This window comes from Copidosoma floridanum, unplaced genomic scaffold, assembly GCF_036245765.1.
Source record: "Copidosoma floridanum isolate Cflo_tuat_1 unplaced genomic scaffold, Cflo_Japanese_pri ptg000013l, whole genome shotgun sequence".
Lineage (NCBI taxonomy): Eukaryota > Metazoa > Arthropoda > Insecta > Hymenoptera > Encyrtidae > Copidosoma > Copidosoma floridanum.
Window position 1 is genome coordinate 21726590 of NW_028321890.1, and position 17519 is coordinate 21744108.

At 40.4% G+C, this 17519-nt stretch overlaps 1 protein-coding gene across 1 annotated transcript in view; it reads left to right on the forward strand.

Annotated features, from left to right (window-relative positions):
• MESR6 (misexpression suppressor of ras 6) overlaps positions 1 to 17519 on the forward strand; it is a 522313-nt gene that overhangs the window by 280856 nt on the left and 223938 nt on the right. The window contains exon 5 of the mRNA XM_089591368.1: positions 15162 to 15356. Within this exon, the coding sequence (XP_089447494.1) occupies positions 15162 to 15356 (195 nt within the window). The remainder of the gene's footprint in view (positions 1 to 15161; positions 15357 to 17519) is intronic.

A 17519-nucleotide genomic window follows, 5' to 3' on the forward strand; every position in this document is an offset into this window, starting at 1 on the left:
CACTTTATCTTTTAATATTGCAATATCTGATGAAAGATATCACAAGTAAGGAATCGTTTGGAAAAATTTTCTCATTTTTTTTTCACAAGCTTTTATTTTACTGTATTTACTGCCTGTTTGTAAGACAAAAATCTGATATTTGATTCTTGAAAACTGTCGAATTATTATCAAATTTTTAACACACCTCCAATACTGGTGATAAGATAAAATATACTTTTTTTGGCAATGTATTCCGTACTCAAGTTGGAGCCTTGTAAATTGTTACTTATATTTTCTACACTTGCAAAAATATATTTAAGGATGGACTACATTAAGTATTTTTTTCCTTCTTAATTCCAAGCTTTTTCTCTCTTGTCTCTTTCTGTGCGCTCATAGCACAGTTTTGTTTACTTTCTGTTTTTTTTTTTTTTTACAATACCACCTGAATTATATATTCCATCTGAATTGTTATTTCATCATACTAGTCCTTACTTTCTTCAACTATTATTATTTTTTGTTCTCATTAAATTCTCATTTTTTCCAGCACGTGTGTCATACTACTTCTTCGTTAACAAACGCAAAATCGTACCATTCGCTATAATAAACCGATAAAAATATCCATTAATCTATAATTTTCAACCAAAAATTTCAAACACCATTTTGCAACGGTCCATCTGTATAGCTTCCGATTATACTTGCACAAGAGAGCTTTCGTATTAATTCATTCCGTGCGTAGATAAAAAAAAATGGGCCAAGGCCTCTCTCTTTCTCCGATACACATCACACGAGCGAAGAAGGAACAATGAAAGCTCAGCAGTAGCGAAGCTCTCGTTAGCACTTCTGCCGAGTTATTATGCCTAATTAAATAGCGTCCTCTCTCTCTCTCTCCCTCTCGTACGGTCCGTGGCTGCATTAACACCACGTGTGACACCGTTAACTTTTTGTGTCGAGAGTGCACGCACGCTTCCTCGTTATCAGCCGGACAAAGACGGCTCGCGAGGAAGTAATCGCCGCTGCACTTCTGAGCGTCGCGACCGGCCCGTTAACTTCTCAATTCTATGTATGCGCACGCGCATAGGGTAGGCATACACCCATACGTGCGCCAGCCAGATTCGCGAGCGTCGCGATTTCTCTCCGCCTTTTTTTCTTTTCCCTCCGCTCATCTGCGAAAGAGGACGCTTCTTTTTATCTCTCGCAAGGAGGAGGAAAGTCGTCTCCCATTGGCGGTGCAATCGAAAGTCTGCGATTCTCTCGCGTCGAGTGTGTCGTCTTGCGTCGAAGTACGGATACATTATACAAAGGCTCTCGCACGATTCTGGGCAAGATTTCTTTTTAATTTCCTTTCGAGTGCGCCAAGAGATTCTCTTCTGTTGGATTTTCTAGACACTTGCTAGTCAGAGTGTGCGGCGCAATGAAATACACTTCCATTGGAAAGTCGAGAGTTAAAAGCTGGAACGCATGTAATGCACTCTGTTAGCTGGCGTCGTCGACACGCGAGATTGAATTTTCTTCGATTTTACGATCGGCAATAATGAGTCAATCGCAGAAATAAATAAGGAAATGGTATATACGAGATCGTTAAACCGTCTTTTTTTCCGCGTAAAGCTGTTATCTAACCAGACGATTGTCTGTAAAAAGAAAAAATAAATAAAAAATAAAAAAAAACCATTTTCTTAGAGCACCATTGCTGTTGTGCGTATGTAAGGTCCAATGGATTTCAAAGTGAAAATTCCGTGCATTAGCTCTTGCGGTGTTTTTGAAACTCTTAGAGTACAGACGTTTACGTTACGACGACGAGCGATGACGAAGCCGATTGTGCAAAATGAGAAAGAAATTTATTTCGAGAGATTTTTTCACTCTCACGATTGTACTATGGGTACTTGGTAGGTAGTTTTTCCACGTTGCACGGTCGATTTTGAATACGTCATTGTCTCTAAGAGATACATACAAGTGCGCTAGGAGTCGAAACGAGAGATCGGAAAGGTATATTTCGCAATGAAAAGTGACACTTGCAAGTAGCTGGAGTAGTGAGCAAACTGTATCTTTTGTCCCTGTATCGAACAACAGAAGGTACTACACTGGCACAATTTGAGGCTGTTTCGAGTAGTTGGATTATTCGTGGTTCAATCAGAGGATCAGTGAGTGAAGATTTTGTCTCATACATTCTCGTTTAGGACATTTAAGATTCCGATAGTTTCTCTAGAGCCTAGAGTGAGCTCGTTTTTGCACGTACATGAACCAGGGTACTCGATTTCCTCTACTTGTTTTATTCCATGGTTTTTTTAAATAATTTAATAATTCTACTTCTCAAGAAATTTGGTTTTTACGTATGTATAATATCATCAAAGTGTCCGGATTATTTTTTCATTTATACTCAGTTATTAAATATCTACATTCCTGTGCTTGAAAATAAAAGAGCCCAATGTGTAGACTCCATGAAAATCGGGGCTTGATACTTCTTGGGACATCCGAGTTGATGCATTCTTTGGGATAAATTTGATATACGTAATCACATATAATAGATCTGTATGGGGTTATTTGAATATATTTGAATTTCTATGTGGAGAAAGTTGGCACATAAACCCAGGAAAGGTCCCTTATCTAATCATTAAGTTATTGCTGGATATTTCTGAAAAAAAAAAAAAAAAAAAAAAAAAACACACCGTGTTTGCAGTTTGTGATTGAACGATGTACTTACAAACCTCTCGGTTTCTAAGTACATCTACGCAATTCCATCCGTACCGAAGTATTCAAGTCGCTAAAAGTATACGACACTTTTTAGCAATAATTTTCAAAATAACCGACCGCCATCCATAGTAAACAACCTTTCGACATCGTCGAGCAGACGAAGAATTTCTCGAGGAGACGATGAAAGATTTCCCTGTAATCGGCTTTCCCTCCATTTTTCACAATTCACTTCTCTTCACGGGAAATAAAAGCCAAATAGGAAAAGTCTCCTGTGATTTTCCCCACTTGATATTTCTCCCGGTTACAAGACACAGCTCGAAAGCTTCCATTGCGATTTTCACCACCAAACTCATGTACCACCTTCAAAGCCCATTCATCCCGATGCTCCTATTATCTTCGGAGTCCTACATTTTTCCCTCTTCTTCCTCCCATCCGTCCCTTCTCTCCGTCTTACTTTCTGGACCTTAACTGCAGCAGCAACTCGGAACAACAACAACAAGCTCCCGCTCCGAGAGCCACGGTAGCCGCAGCTCTTTATCTGGCAAGGAAATCGTAATTTAGCGAACGAGAGAGCGAGAAAGGGAGAACACATCTTGCAGATCCTCTCCGATCGAGCCGATGTGCATGTACACGCGAGCCGTGCATGCGTTGTATGCAACCTCCTCCTCTATCTCTCTCGTAGCTGCTGCTGTTTGTAGAGTCGGAGCCGCCTTAGGCTCTGAGCAACTCCTATCCTTCGTTTCTCTCTCTCTCTGTGTACTCCATCGGAAGACCTGTATCTCGCACAAGTACTTACGCATGGACGCATTTATAATGCATACACATAAATGCACGCAAAAAAGTCCAGCAAAGGGAGGAAATGACGTTGCTCTTGTTTTTTGTCATTCAATGTCGCGAATTTTTCATACCCGATGTACAAACGTATGAACATCCGAAAGAGATACCTATCGCATCTGCAAAAGAGCGAGCAGCGCATCACTTGGCGCGTAAACTCTTCGTTCATTCATAAATATGTAAGAAAAACATACCCTTTTCTGGTTTCGTTGTTGAATAATCACGTGCGAATGCCTCGATGGCTGGGTTCCCTGCAATTAAATCAACCCGCGGGGAGAGGAAAAAAAATGTGGAAAAATGAGCTCTTACGTATACTCGTGTACCTGCGCGTGAGCACAAGTGTGAACGAGAAAAACATACTGAATAGCAGAAAATACTGAAAGTAGAATTATAGCACACGGTGAGTGAGCAGAGTTGGTGTACACACTGTTGGGTGCGAATTTCATTAAACTCTCCCTGTTTTACTTGCTGTACGAGTATATGCATAATATTATGTACTCCTGAATCATTTATACGCACAAATACGGAAAGCGTACCTATTGGACGGAAGGTGCACGTTGATAATTAATTTCGCCGTCACCGTACTTGGGAATCGTGAAATGATCGGCGAAAGATGATGGGAGCCGCCGAATCAATTAGCTCCTTTCGAGATCGGAATCGGGAGCAATGAAAGCGTTTAATGGCTTCGAGCTACCTTGTGAGTAGCATCGATGCGAGGCCCGTATGTAATTATATGCGTACGCGTGCTCTGCGGTGTCGGAAGTAACTTGAATCGTTCATTGCTGCTTATTTGAGACAAATAATTATTGTTATTGGAGATGGCCGTGTCAGAGATACACAAATTATTTTTATTTCGGATGAACGTCAATTATTTAACTTTCTCAAATACCATCTTTATTGCATTGTCGACTTTTTAATACATTAATTTAAATAATGTATAATAGGTAGAAAAATAAAATGTCTCCTGAATTAATTTCATTTAACCCTCGTTGAATATTTTGTGGGTTATACATCGATTTTAAAAGTTTTCATATTCAAGTTCTCTTTGTGAACTCAAAGTATTCTTAATGAATATACATGCAGCTATAAAATTCGGCCATAAAATTTGATTTTTTAAAACTATTTTTAACATTTGGTGATTTTGAATACTTTTGTAGCTTTAGGTAATAAAACTTGTCACTAAATGCCTATGAATTGTGTTAAAAAATTTCACTCCTTTAGATTTGCAACTTTATTATACAAAACTTTGACATGTGTTGTCAATTTCTCAATGTAATACAAACAATGAATTATACTTTATAAAAATGAATAAAAGGTAGCTTTGGGGAAAAAATAGGTTTAAAAAATAATGAAAAGTATAGATGTGTATTCGTTGAATTTTTAACCATTAGTGCGGCGTAAAAAAATGTTGACAATCCTCTTGATCTCATGATTAGAAAACATCAGATCTGAAATAAGATTTGCCACCGAACAAGTACAGCTTTTACATACCGTGTACTTGCAGCTACAGCAAAAGCTTAAAACTTCGGAGCAAGAGTCCAAAGTGAAGGAGAGAGTGGGGCAAAGAATGAGCCTTACTACACTCCAGAACGAATAAGAAGGATATACGTGTATAAAAGGGGAGGCGCGACAAATGGAAAACACTTGTAAGCGCAGCGCCGGCCTCTAAGAGGAGAGAAGAGAATAAAGTGGTGCCTGTCCGAGCTCTGAATGTAGATATATACCGGCTTTTATGCGCGCGCGGGTGCGTTATCGTGGCCTCATCTGCCGCGCGATCGAGAGAAAAGAAGCGACGGCTGCAGGAAAGAAAGAAAGAACGAGAAAGAAGCGCTCGCTGTGTCCCATATGCATGCGTTCGTTCGTTTGGAGCTCGGTGCATGAGAAAAAGCAGAGATCTACAGCGGACGCGTGCCTGCGTGTCATGTGCTTCTTTGGCTGCTCGTCAAAGAGATCCATTGTCCGTGTGTTGCATCTCTGCTGCTGAGTTATTTCCGCAAGCTCTGCGCTCTCGGTGTTGGGCTATGCTGTCGTGAAATGAGCTTTGAAAAATTACATCCCGTTATGCTCATATTAGGTGGTATAAATCTTTGAAAGATATATTTTTTTTTTTTTTTTTTCAATACTCTTGCTTTGAAAGTTAGGGAAATTAAAATGAATTTGTAAACAATCAGCAACTTTGTGTGCTATACTTATAATTGTCGCTCTGGTTACACATGCATCATACGTATACCTCATATTACTATGTCATAAATTGAGTCACTTACTAAGTAATTTCCTTCTTATCTTTTTTCTTGTGTAAGACTCTAAAAAAGCTACGAGTATCCTTCCTAATAATAGCTCAACTTCTTACCCTAGCTCTTATCAACTCGTGTGTAAATTAATGTCCGTATATGTGCGCATCGCGTGATACTCATGTATAGCATGTATAAGCGATGTAATAATTTCAGAACACAGAAATAGAACGCAACACAATTAAAATTATTTTTAGCTCGTGAATTTCAGATGATTGTTGTTCTTACAATGTGAGAAAAAATGAATCTTATCTAGTTCTATTTGCAACGATGAAAAGTTTCACGAGTAAAAGTGCAAGTTGTTTACTCGGTCGGGTATTAAAAATAAATTACCCTCTTGAATCTCTTTGTATGCGGAAGAAGGTACATGATTACTTTTAACACTAGAGTTGCTTTTACAAAAAATTCAGGTCTTGATTTCTGTAATTTTTTCAATAGAAAAATTTTTATTTGAGAATATTTAAAAATTTCATACAGTTTCCTTGAATATAGTAATTGTTGACAGTTTTACTGCTTTTCGAGCATTTTGAGAAAAGCATTGAATCTCCTTAAATCCTTGACTCTTACAAACCTAACTGATGGATTATCTGTATTTGCAACAAAATAATAAAAAAAAGCTTGCCCAAACAACACCAAAGTAGTATCAACGATCAAATTTCCGCTTTACGTAACAAACAAACAATAATAAAAATAAAAAAGGCCCAACTTGGCTCTTTTGATATTTTACTGATACGTAAACATGCCTCCTCTCTATCAGATACAGTAACTACTGAAAAATACTCTCCGAACTCATTCATTCGAATGACTAATGAGGCTCTCACTGCTCTTGTCCTCGTAACGACTTAACTTGCCGGAGATAAAGAGTCCAGAGGCCGACTCCATTACCTCGTGTATAAAAACAATTATCACGGCGAGATAATGCGTCAATGCGCGACATTGTTAAGCCCATGTAGGCGAGCGCCACTCGACGGCCTGCGAAGCACCCAATAGAGCAGCTCATAGGTATGTACACATTACCAGGAGGTATATGTACCTTGTATGGAACCCCTGCTGCTCTCAAGACAAGAGGCTAATTAATACCGCTGTAGCTAATTATGCTCAACCAAGGACAATGTTATTGTTGTTACTATTGTTATTGTTTGATGGTTATGGCGGTGGTGGTGACAATGGTAATGCCTCAGCAAAGCAATGTGCTTCGTTCAATATTGCGAGACTGTTTGTCATTTGTTTTGCCAACGAGTAATGGACAGAACTACTTTTATCGGGTTCAAAGTCTCATTAAATTCATAATTCATTGACGACCATAGCAAATCAAACATTCTTTCATACACAAGCTTTTTTTTGATTTGTGAATTAGACCACATGTGATTTATGGCTCTTTTTGACCATAAGAATCAACAAAACTATTTTTTTTAATCAAACAAAGCTCAAAACTTTAGCCTTTTTCATATTTACAATTTTAACAAAATTCATTTCACGAAATATTGGTAGTATAGAAAATTTAACATCTTAGTTTACAGCATTTTATAAGCTTTATTAAATTATCGTTGTCCCCATGCAAAAAGCTCGTGTAGGAAGCTTTTCTAAAACCGAAATAAAATTTGTACATCATCTTTCAGTATAAGTTATAAAATTTCTTATATCATTAAAATAGTTATGAACGTTTTGGTAATAATTACACGATATTTTATTTTTCGACTTACTGTCCATAAGACTTTAACTATTTGTCTTATTCCATTTGTAAACTTCAAAAATACTTGTGGATCAAGTTTTGGACTATTGAAAAATTTTAACAAGATTTCTGATTGTTTGATTGCCAAGTTATTAATGAATTATGTATAAATTATGGTTTGAAGTTTGAACAAACCCTAAAATGTTATAACCCTGAGTCTATGTATACAATTACATCGATTCTGCGATTGCACGAAAATAGTAAAAAAAAGGTACTAAAAAGTTACTTCATTTTCCCTTGCAAACTGTAATCATTTCATGTTGTTGGATAATTCGCAATTTCTTTTAATCAACTGTAAAGGTGAAGATCTTGCAGATAAATCTAAAAGTTAAAAGAAAACAAAGCGGTTTAACCTGTTTTTCCGAGCTAAAACCCGAAAATTACTCCATTCCATACAAAAAGGGGGGAAAAAAGTATCCTTCGCACCGACTTGCGCGTAAAATTTCCAACGATGCAGCGGAGATATCGCTCATCAGTGCCTGCGTGTATGAAAGCCAAGCACTTTATTATCCGCAATAAAGAGAACACACACGCAAACTTTCATCGCTCTATCACACGAGCCCAGGGTGAAATGAAGAAAATAATTGTGCGAGGAGAAGGAAAAAAAAAAGGATACGAAAACGATTGACATATGTATACACGAAAACGGCCCATTGAACCTCTGGATAGCATTCGGTAATTCGAGAGGTCTTTTTGCGCGCGTAATTAGAGCCACGCTACCGGTACACACGTAACACACACTACGTCCTCGTATAGAAGCCTGCGTACTCGTATACGTATAGGTCGTGGTATGATACGTTAAACGTATGATACGTTAAACGTATGATACGTATACGTGCCTGGGCTAGGAAAAAGTTTGTATTAACACAATATGCTCGCGTAATTGCCCTACAATTATGGCATGCCAACCTCCCTCTTCCTCCTAATCCTTCGCGTATGTCCATGCAAATACGCAAACTTAAATATTTTCACAACTGCAATAACAATGACTCGTCTTCTTATCTGGCTTGTGGGCATGAAAAGAGCGAGCCGCCAGCAGAGATACAATACGCACGAGAAAACGTGTGGTAGTCATATCTTTATTAATTTATTTCAAGAGTGTGCAGTGCTTCTGCCGAGCGACCGCTACCGCAACTTTACTACCCAAGGTCATTGTCGAGACGAGCAGGGGGACGATCTTTCGAGAGAAGGGCCCTTAGACGCGCTTCCGGCGCGCGAGCCAAGTGCGAAAATGAGCGGTGGTGCGCCGGGACCCCCTTCTCTCATTCTCTACCTTCGGCAGCGCGAAATTGCAAGTTGTTCCGCGGGATCGGGGCTTCGTTTTTCTTTCTTTTGCTTTGTTTTAACGTCGATCCCCCTAATTGAGAGCTTCGTGCGATTTAGCGCCGCGGAGGTTTCGTATTAAAAGTTCGTCCTTTGGTTTCAATTACGCGCGCACCATTGAAATTTTTTTTGCATGGATGACAGGAATTATACTTGCACTGATGGGAGAGTACGGTGTTATTTGTCGCGTTTATTTTTGATGAACTTGGGTTGCGTCTCTTGAGTCGACGCATCGATGCATGGGCGAAAGGAACAACTGGCTCGGGGAATTTTTTTCTTTTTCTTAAATTTTTTAATGTCATCACTGCTGCTGTCAAAATCGAGGATGCAATCAGTTTCATTGACCCAACCATCGATATCTCGATCTTGTATATTTGCACAAAGAAAAACTAATTGTATTTATCATCAATCGTTTGAGCAGAAAAAATTTTTGTATTCGACGCGATAGTAAAATTTCTTAATGCAAGATGTATAGTCAATCTTACACTACTTTTACCTGTTGTATAATTATATGTATCCTCACATACGTTTGTTAGTAGAATTTGAGCCAAAGTATCCCGTGCATGTGGCAAATGAAATTCCTTTGTCCTATCCACCTAACCATAGAGTCGGACAGGAAACAATAACTATCAGTAGCGCGAGTTTCGTCTAAAATACCCGGGAAACATATAATTGACAAGTATATATACGACTTGGTTATCAATATTCAATTGAACAGCTAATCTAGCAAAAGGGGGATATCGTTTCAAACGAACGACACACACTATTTCTCTCAGCCATCGTGACAGTAAAAGTCTATCCGGGGGCGCGTGGCTATAAATAAAATATGACACTATACAGCCGTGAAATGAAAACCCCCCCCCCCCCACGTCGTTCCTCGATGTAATGCGATTTCGCAATCCGTGGCTGGAGCCTATAATTAGAAACGCACAGACAATCGCTCGATTCATTCTTTTTATCAAATGAGAAAACTATTTGTGATGTGAGCGCGAGAGGAGGAGGAGGAGGAGAAAGAGAGAGCGGCGCGGGCATTAATAGCCGTCGAAGTGGAGTGCAAACTACTGGACGTGGGGGCCTTTATTCGATTACGCATTGACATTAATTGCCGACGGTGGCGCGAGCGAACGCACGCTCGATTATTTTTAACTCGGCAAAAGTGACTCATTTGAATCGCTAGTAATTGGCAATAACCCGTCCGCATGAAACTCTTTCCTCCTCCTCTCTGCTGCTCGGCTGGTGCTTTTTTTTTTTTTTTTTTTTTTTTTTTCTTTTTCTTTGTTTGCCTTTTTTTCCTAATGGTGCGAACGCCACCGCGTACTTTTTTTTTCTCGCGCAAACAGAAAAATGCCAATTTCACTGTCAGGCAGGGAAAAAAGAATGCGTTGAATGCTCTGATGCGTTGAACTTTTCAAGTTGGCTCCATATGCGAGGCAATATTAAGTTCTCGCAAGAAGCAATTCTTCTGCGAAAATACGACTCCCGAGGAATCCCTCTTGTGAAATTTCACTCCAATTGTGGCAATTTCGTGCACTTACGCGCCAGCAGCTCATTACTCTCTTTCCCCTTCATCTTGTATTCTCGGTGACGTACAAATTACAATGTTTATCCATCCGATCGTGTCCTTGTCTTGTCTCTTTCTCAACACGCGTTCTCCAGCGCGTGAAAATCATTGCGTGCACCACAGCGCGGGTAAAAGACAATGTGTGTCGCAAGTAGATATGGGCAATTTTCGCGAGGCAACCATAGGATTTCAAAATCCACAATAAAAGGGAAGAAAAAAGCAGCGCTAATCCAAATCATCGTTATTATCCACGGCGCGCACTCTTACACGTTCACGCGTTACTTGCATGCCTGCATGTATATATCTTTACACACTTTGCACACTTGGCTTTTTGCACAATCCTCGACGTTTAATAGAAACTCGTGGAGCTCCGAGTCCAATAATGTGCGTCGCTTCTATTTTCCATTACGCGAGTCAGAGGGAGAAAAATAGCGTCATTCGTTGCCCCATCTCTAGCCCTCCTGGCCTCTCTGTTCACTGTCTGCACGTCTGCTGATAAACGCGAAATGGAGTGGCGTTGTAGTGTACATACACACGTACATAATATGCTTTTATGCAACTGCGCTGCTGCTGGTAATGAGCGTATCGTTAATTGCACACAATGGGGGTATACACACGGTGTACAAGTCCATGTGTGTACGTATGCAGCACCCAAAGACCCGCGAGTAAGAGATGACATAGGCGAAAAAAGAGAAGCACCAGAACACCATTGTTCCGACAGTGAAGTTGTTTTAGCACTCGCTTTCAGAGCCGTGTAGACCTTTTATGCGCGAAAACCTCGATTTTTCCCAGTGTCTCTGTGTGGCGTGGTATACCTACCTACCTGCCTAATAGAAAATTCTATCGGTCTATTCTTATCACCGTCGCGCTGGAGTAACACGAACGCGGCATTGACGGACCGGCCTCTCTCGGGGATCCTACATAATGCAACGTGAGTTGTAGCTGCTACCGCACTGCTGCGTGTGCGTGTGCTACACGAGCTTGCGCTACCGGATACCGATACAACTTGCATACTGATATACGCTACGCGAGCACGCGCTGCACCCGAGCAAAAGAGCCACGTATACGGACGGAAAACTCCCTCTCCCTCTCTCTATGCTTCGTATAATATACGCTTACAATGTTGTGTGTCTCGCATTTTGTACGTGCAACGTCGACTATGAATCGTAGACTTGTCGGGGTATATATACTAATTAATGCCAATACGAGTGCCACTGTCTGCTCGCGTCTTTTTGAGCTGTCCGACCTTTACCGAGAAACAATTTATTCGCACGAGCGTTGGTTTGATGTTTCTTGATTGTGTTTTCGATTTTTTTTCTTTTTTTTTTTTTTTTCTGATATTCTTACACTTTTGGTTCCTTTTTCCATGCACTCCTCCATGTTATATTGGAATGTAAAAAAATTACATTAGCAATATATTTTTTTAGTAACAACTGCAGCAATAGTGTGGACTTTTTTTATCTTAATTAATTTATAATACGTGATGCGTAAAATACTAACCCCTAGTAAGACTCAATTTGTTTGTACCACCAAAGTCATTGGTATAATTTGATCCAAAAAATTAAAAACTTTATTCTGGGCCCCATTGTAAGGTTTTTTTTTTAACGTTACGCTCTCGCCTGTTCATCATAAAATTTACAACTCCCCATACGACGCGACAGTCGCAAGCATGATCCTGCATAGTAGCCAAAGCTTGATTTCAATGACGAAAGAAAAAAGTAAAAAACCCTAGTCACATCTGCCTTTCCTCAACGCACGCGTGTAGTCAGTTCATGTCGGTGCATTGTTTTAATTAATAAACGCCACGTGTATACTCTCCCACTCGCTGCACCGATTCTGGGCTGTGTTAAACGTACAGGCGCGATCAAGCCACATATTTGCGTACAGCAGCGCGAAACAAAGCGCCGTCATTCCTCGATTGACACAACGCATCTGCCACGCGCAGTGCCTCCAGGTATTTTTTTTCATTGTTAGTTTTTTTTTTTTTTTTTTTTTTTTCACTCTCCTCGGCCGAGCTGGAAACAATGATGCCGCGTGCAACCGCGTTTACGCGCGCCACGACACTTTTGATTAAGATGACGTGCCTTTCCGACACTCCCCTTCTGTGGCGCCTTGCCGTGTGTCAACTTATTTTAATAATGCTTGATCTCCTGTGTAGACCTTGTTGTTATTGTCGCTGATCTCATGGGCTTGTATGTTATTGGAATAAAAAAAAAAAATGGAAATAGAATTTACTCATGTAAAATGCAGCTTCTGTGTTACAATTTGTGCTACGTGGTAATCATTGTTTTACCTCATGTATCTTCGCTCAAACATTAGACAGTTATTATATGAGGAGGCTAGTCCTTTGATAAATAATACATTAAAGACATTTTTTAATCCTAAAAACAAATAAGCTTGATTAATCAAAAAATACAGTACCACCTACTTAAGTCTAGCCATTTGTTTATTTGGTTATCTACCTATCGATTTATCAGTCATTGACTAAGGGATGTTTTGTATGCATTGTTCTGATAAAGTCTGTTGTTGGAAAATAACCATTGATATTAAATTTGAAGTTTAATGTAGCAGTTGTACAAGATTTATCACAAGTATGAATAAATCTATTAAGTGACAAAAAAACGTTTTTTTTTTTTTTTTTACTTTTGTTTTAAGGAAATTTCTACCATCAGCTCGTAACTAAAAAATTCTAATAATTAATTAGTTTCCAAAAAACTCCCATCATTTTTTACATAAAAAATATTCCTCCAGGGCTCCAGATAGACACAGCTCATATTTCAAGTGTAAAAATACAATGCTCGCCAGAGAAAAGCTCTCAAGGCGAGATCCAAGCTTCCTTACAAAAAAAAGCAAGAAGGATGGAGGTGGGAATTAAAGTATAGAAACATCCCTCGAAAAATTACTTAATCCGTCAGCGAGGGTGAAACCAAAGAAAAAAGTTGAAAGACAACGCTCTTCGTTAATCACGCCCTCGCGTACCTCGACAAAAAAAAGACCCTTCCTTTGAGCTTGGCGGAAAAGAACTTATAGGACAACCTGGCGCTTAATCGCTTTGCTCCGATTGTTGCCGTAAATTTGTGTAACGCGAAAAGTACAGAGAAGCAGCGCCATTGTTCCTTCGTTTCTCGTGTGTCCGTGTTTCTACTCTACCCACTTTGTATGTTGTGCGTGTTGTGCGTCGCAAGCACAGCTTTTGTCCATCCCAGACTCTTTTTGCATGTTACTCGTTAGAAACGATTTTCTCCCTTTGGTCCGCTGTTTACACGAATAAACGTGCTGTGTATGACTTCTGCCGCGTCGTCGACTTTGAAAGAAAAGGGTGAAAAATGTAGAAAAGTTTCCTGAACGTCACGTACATATACACAGGGAGGGTGAAACTGGCTAAAAAAGAAAGTCGAATTCGTGCCTGGGAGTGCTGTTCGTAGATTGGTTCTTGTATTGTTACACTACTCCGATTATTTCTTTCTCTCAGTTGTAATATATTGTATACAATTTTTTTTTTTTTTTTTTTTTTTTTTTTTTTTACAAGCGATACCACGTTGCTGCTTTCGATTTGTCTTCTCCATGTCTTTTTCTTCTTGATTGATGATCCTGCATCATTAAAATATTGTTCATATCATCTGGGGCAAAGAAATCTGCATTTTAATTATTTCATGGGGTTTATATATATTTAAAGATTCAATATTGTGAATAACATTTTTATGAGTCTTCTGCAGCTCTACAATTTTAATTCGTCAAACATTGAACCGAGGTTGTATAAAGATATTGCTTGGGTCAATTACTAGAGCTTTTTTTAAAAATAAAACTGAAAATAAAGCAGTAGTATAAATTTAACAATGTATTTTTGTACTACTGTTGAATATTTTTTTTTTTTTTTTTAATGACATCGCATGTAAAGGCACCTACAATATTTTCAACACTTTCAATTTTCAAAAAATTCCGCAGACACCAGAAAATTAATAACCAACAAGCACCTCTTTGTAAAAATTATTAAGAACCCGATTCGAAAGCTCGACAAAAAGCTCGAAAAACCCATTGATGGTTTCCCTTCTTTTTCCCCGCGCGTGTTCACTCGTAAAGATCAGCCCTCGAAGCCCCGTGGATTTGCATAGTCGAATTAATAGCCATTGTTTCGAAATGAAAACCCAATGAATGGAGAATTGCGAGCGCGTCACAATGCAATCCCTCCTGTGGTGCGCTCGTTTTTGAGCACTCGCAGAAGAGAAAAAAAAAAAAAAAAAAAAAACAATGAGCCCTGCGTGCGTGTAAGCGCGCGTTTCGAGTAATTGTGTTAAAATCGATATTTTCGCGCTTGCCCGCGCGGGGCTGCGCCTCTGGGATTTACATGCAATTGTGTAACGCTCCCGCGCAGCTAACGGGTTGAGAGAGAACACATGCGGAGTTCGAGAAGGAGGAGGAAAAAAAATGCGGGAGCTATTGCTGGGTAGTGTGTATATATACACGCGAGTCTAGTTTGTAATGTTTATTCCCTTTGTCTCTCGAGTATTTGTATGCAAATCATCGGATTTCTGATAGTACATGCATGAACGATTGCTGCCTTCGTTTATGATTCATTTTCAATTACGATGCACGTACGTGCGCTCGTTTACAAGTGAAAATGATAATCAAATTCATACAATTTTTTGCCTTCCCATGTAATGACTGTTTGTTTTCTATTTCTACATTTTGTTCCACATTTTGGTAAACGAATATAACAAAAGTAGTTAACAAAATTTTCCGTAAAATGTTTCAGACCGATGACTTCGTCCAGGTCGGGCAGCAAATACGCCAGTACTTGCCAGAAAAGGACATGCCCTACATCCTGGACATCGATCTCGACTTCTTTAGCACGAAAAATCCGTTCCGCGACATTTACGAGCGCGCAAACCTCTACGACAAGCTCGCCAAGCTCTACAGTTTCAAGCGGCCGTCCAGCTGTGATCCCGAGGTGAGTCATGCCTACACACTCGTAGCATTAGCCTTTTCAATGCATATAGGTGTATCGTGATGCCAGCATGGGCCATGCCACGCATGTATAACAACGTGTACATGTGTATTTATACGTATGTTACCCATATCTGCCCGGCGGACGGAGAAAGAGAACGAGAGTGTATATGAGAGGCACTCATTCTCCCATCTTGTGTATACACTGCCCACGTAGAGCGGATCGCGTGTCATTAATAATTACTTAATAAGAGTACAAGGGGACAGCCGACGGGCTCTCGGACCACGATCGGCGTGACGGCGTTAATTACCTGGCGGCTCCTCTATTAAGAAATCAGCACTCGCTCCCTCCCTCTCTCTTGTTCTCCCACCCCACGTGGCTACCTATACTCTTTTTCATTCGAGTGTCGAGGCTCAAAAGACCGGCCTATAGGGTCATTATTTATATATACACACGGCGAGAGAGAGAGAGAGCGGGAGGGTGAAATAGAACGCTTAATTTGCATATCTTTGCGAGAGCTTAATCATCTTCCGAGTGACATCAAGTGCCGGCACGTGCCTTTCTCGCTTTATTGCCCAATCGGACGCTCGCTCGTTCTCATTCTCTCCTTCTTTTCTTCTTCTTCCACCTCTTCCCCGTTCACAAACGCTTAAACGATAGTCCGGTCTCTCTCTCTCTCTCTCTCTCTTTCTCTCTCTTATTCTTTCACTCGGTCGCCCTACACCCATTTCTCGCCAATTCCCTCTCGTCGGCTTGTACGTGTGTGTGTGCGCGTGGTGTGCTTTCGAGGTTCGAGCTCTCATTTGAGGACCGAAAATTTAAAGCAGTTGGCACCGTGGGCTCATTGTCTGGCTGTCGGCCCACTGAGAACAACACCCTACATCGCTGTGGCTATATAAAAGAGAACGAAAGCTGGAGTGAGAGATAAACACGGAGGGAGCGAGAAAGAGAGTCGACGGTGCCAAATGCGGTGTGTATAGTGCCACGCGATTGTAGTCCCAACTCACCGGGTTCGGGTCAGGGCCGCTCGCGGACTTTGGCGTCTCAATACTTTCTTAAAAGAAGAATAGAGGAGGGAGGGTGTGAGAGAGATATGTAGAAGAAACGAGAGAGAAGAGGGCATCACTTCCACGCGGAAGATTAGCGAATAATTAGGCGTCCTGACAATAGGCTCCCGCTATTTTTTTCTCTCCGTCTCTCTCACTCCATCCCTTTTTATCCCCCCCCCCTATTATTCCTTCTTCTCTCCCTCTCTCTCGTTCTCCACTTCTGTTTCTTCTCCACCGCTTGTGCCAGTGGTCGCTGCTTCGTCTCGCGGTGGGCCGGATACACAATGTGGTTCGCTACCATATACTATAATAGACAGAGAGCCCAGTGGCAAAACCGAGAAAGAAAGAAAGAGAGAGAAGTATACACAAGGGCCTTTGGATTCGACGACGGACATAATGGCACGGTCCATTGTTTCCCGCACTCTGCTAACTGCAGTCTGCTCTATAACATCCGCTATACAGGGACTTTTTTTTATGTCTCTCTCTCCCCCTTTCTCTCATCTGCATACTCTGCACGCGTGTACTCTGTATATACCTACACGCTGGCCCGACCCTCTAGCTTCCCTCTCTTTCTGTCAGCCGCACACAGAACTGGTGGCTGATGCTGGCCGATCACCGACACACGCGAGATGTATAATAAAAGAGCCTTTACCTCCTCCTGCCGCTGCTGTTGCTGCCATTGCCGTACTTGTATCATAATCGCAAAATATTCATTCCGTGCATAAGAGACGCTACCAACTCCACAATACGTTTAATATCTTTCTATTACCAGTTCCAGAGTTACAATTTTTTCTCGAGATATCTGTTGGGGCAAGGCCGATACAAGGTGGGCGTATAATTATTGTATCTGATGTGAATAATTTCAAAGTTTGGCCCATTTTTAGTCATCCCAGTAATGTGTCCAACGAAACTCTTAACCGTTATCTCATATAATTTTCTGGCATGTTTTTGTAAGAAAGACTAATTTTCTTGTACGTTTTCTTTACAGCTGTTGACCACCGAATCAAATGCCCGAAAGACAAGAGAAGACGTTAGTTTCGCACACTTTCGCTGAGTAATTTTGCCTTAACTTTGTCCAAACTTCAATTCTGAAAAGTTTTGCCAAAGATTTTTTTCT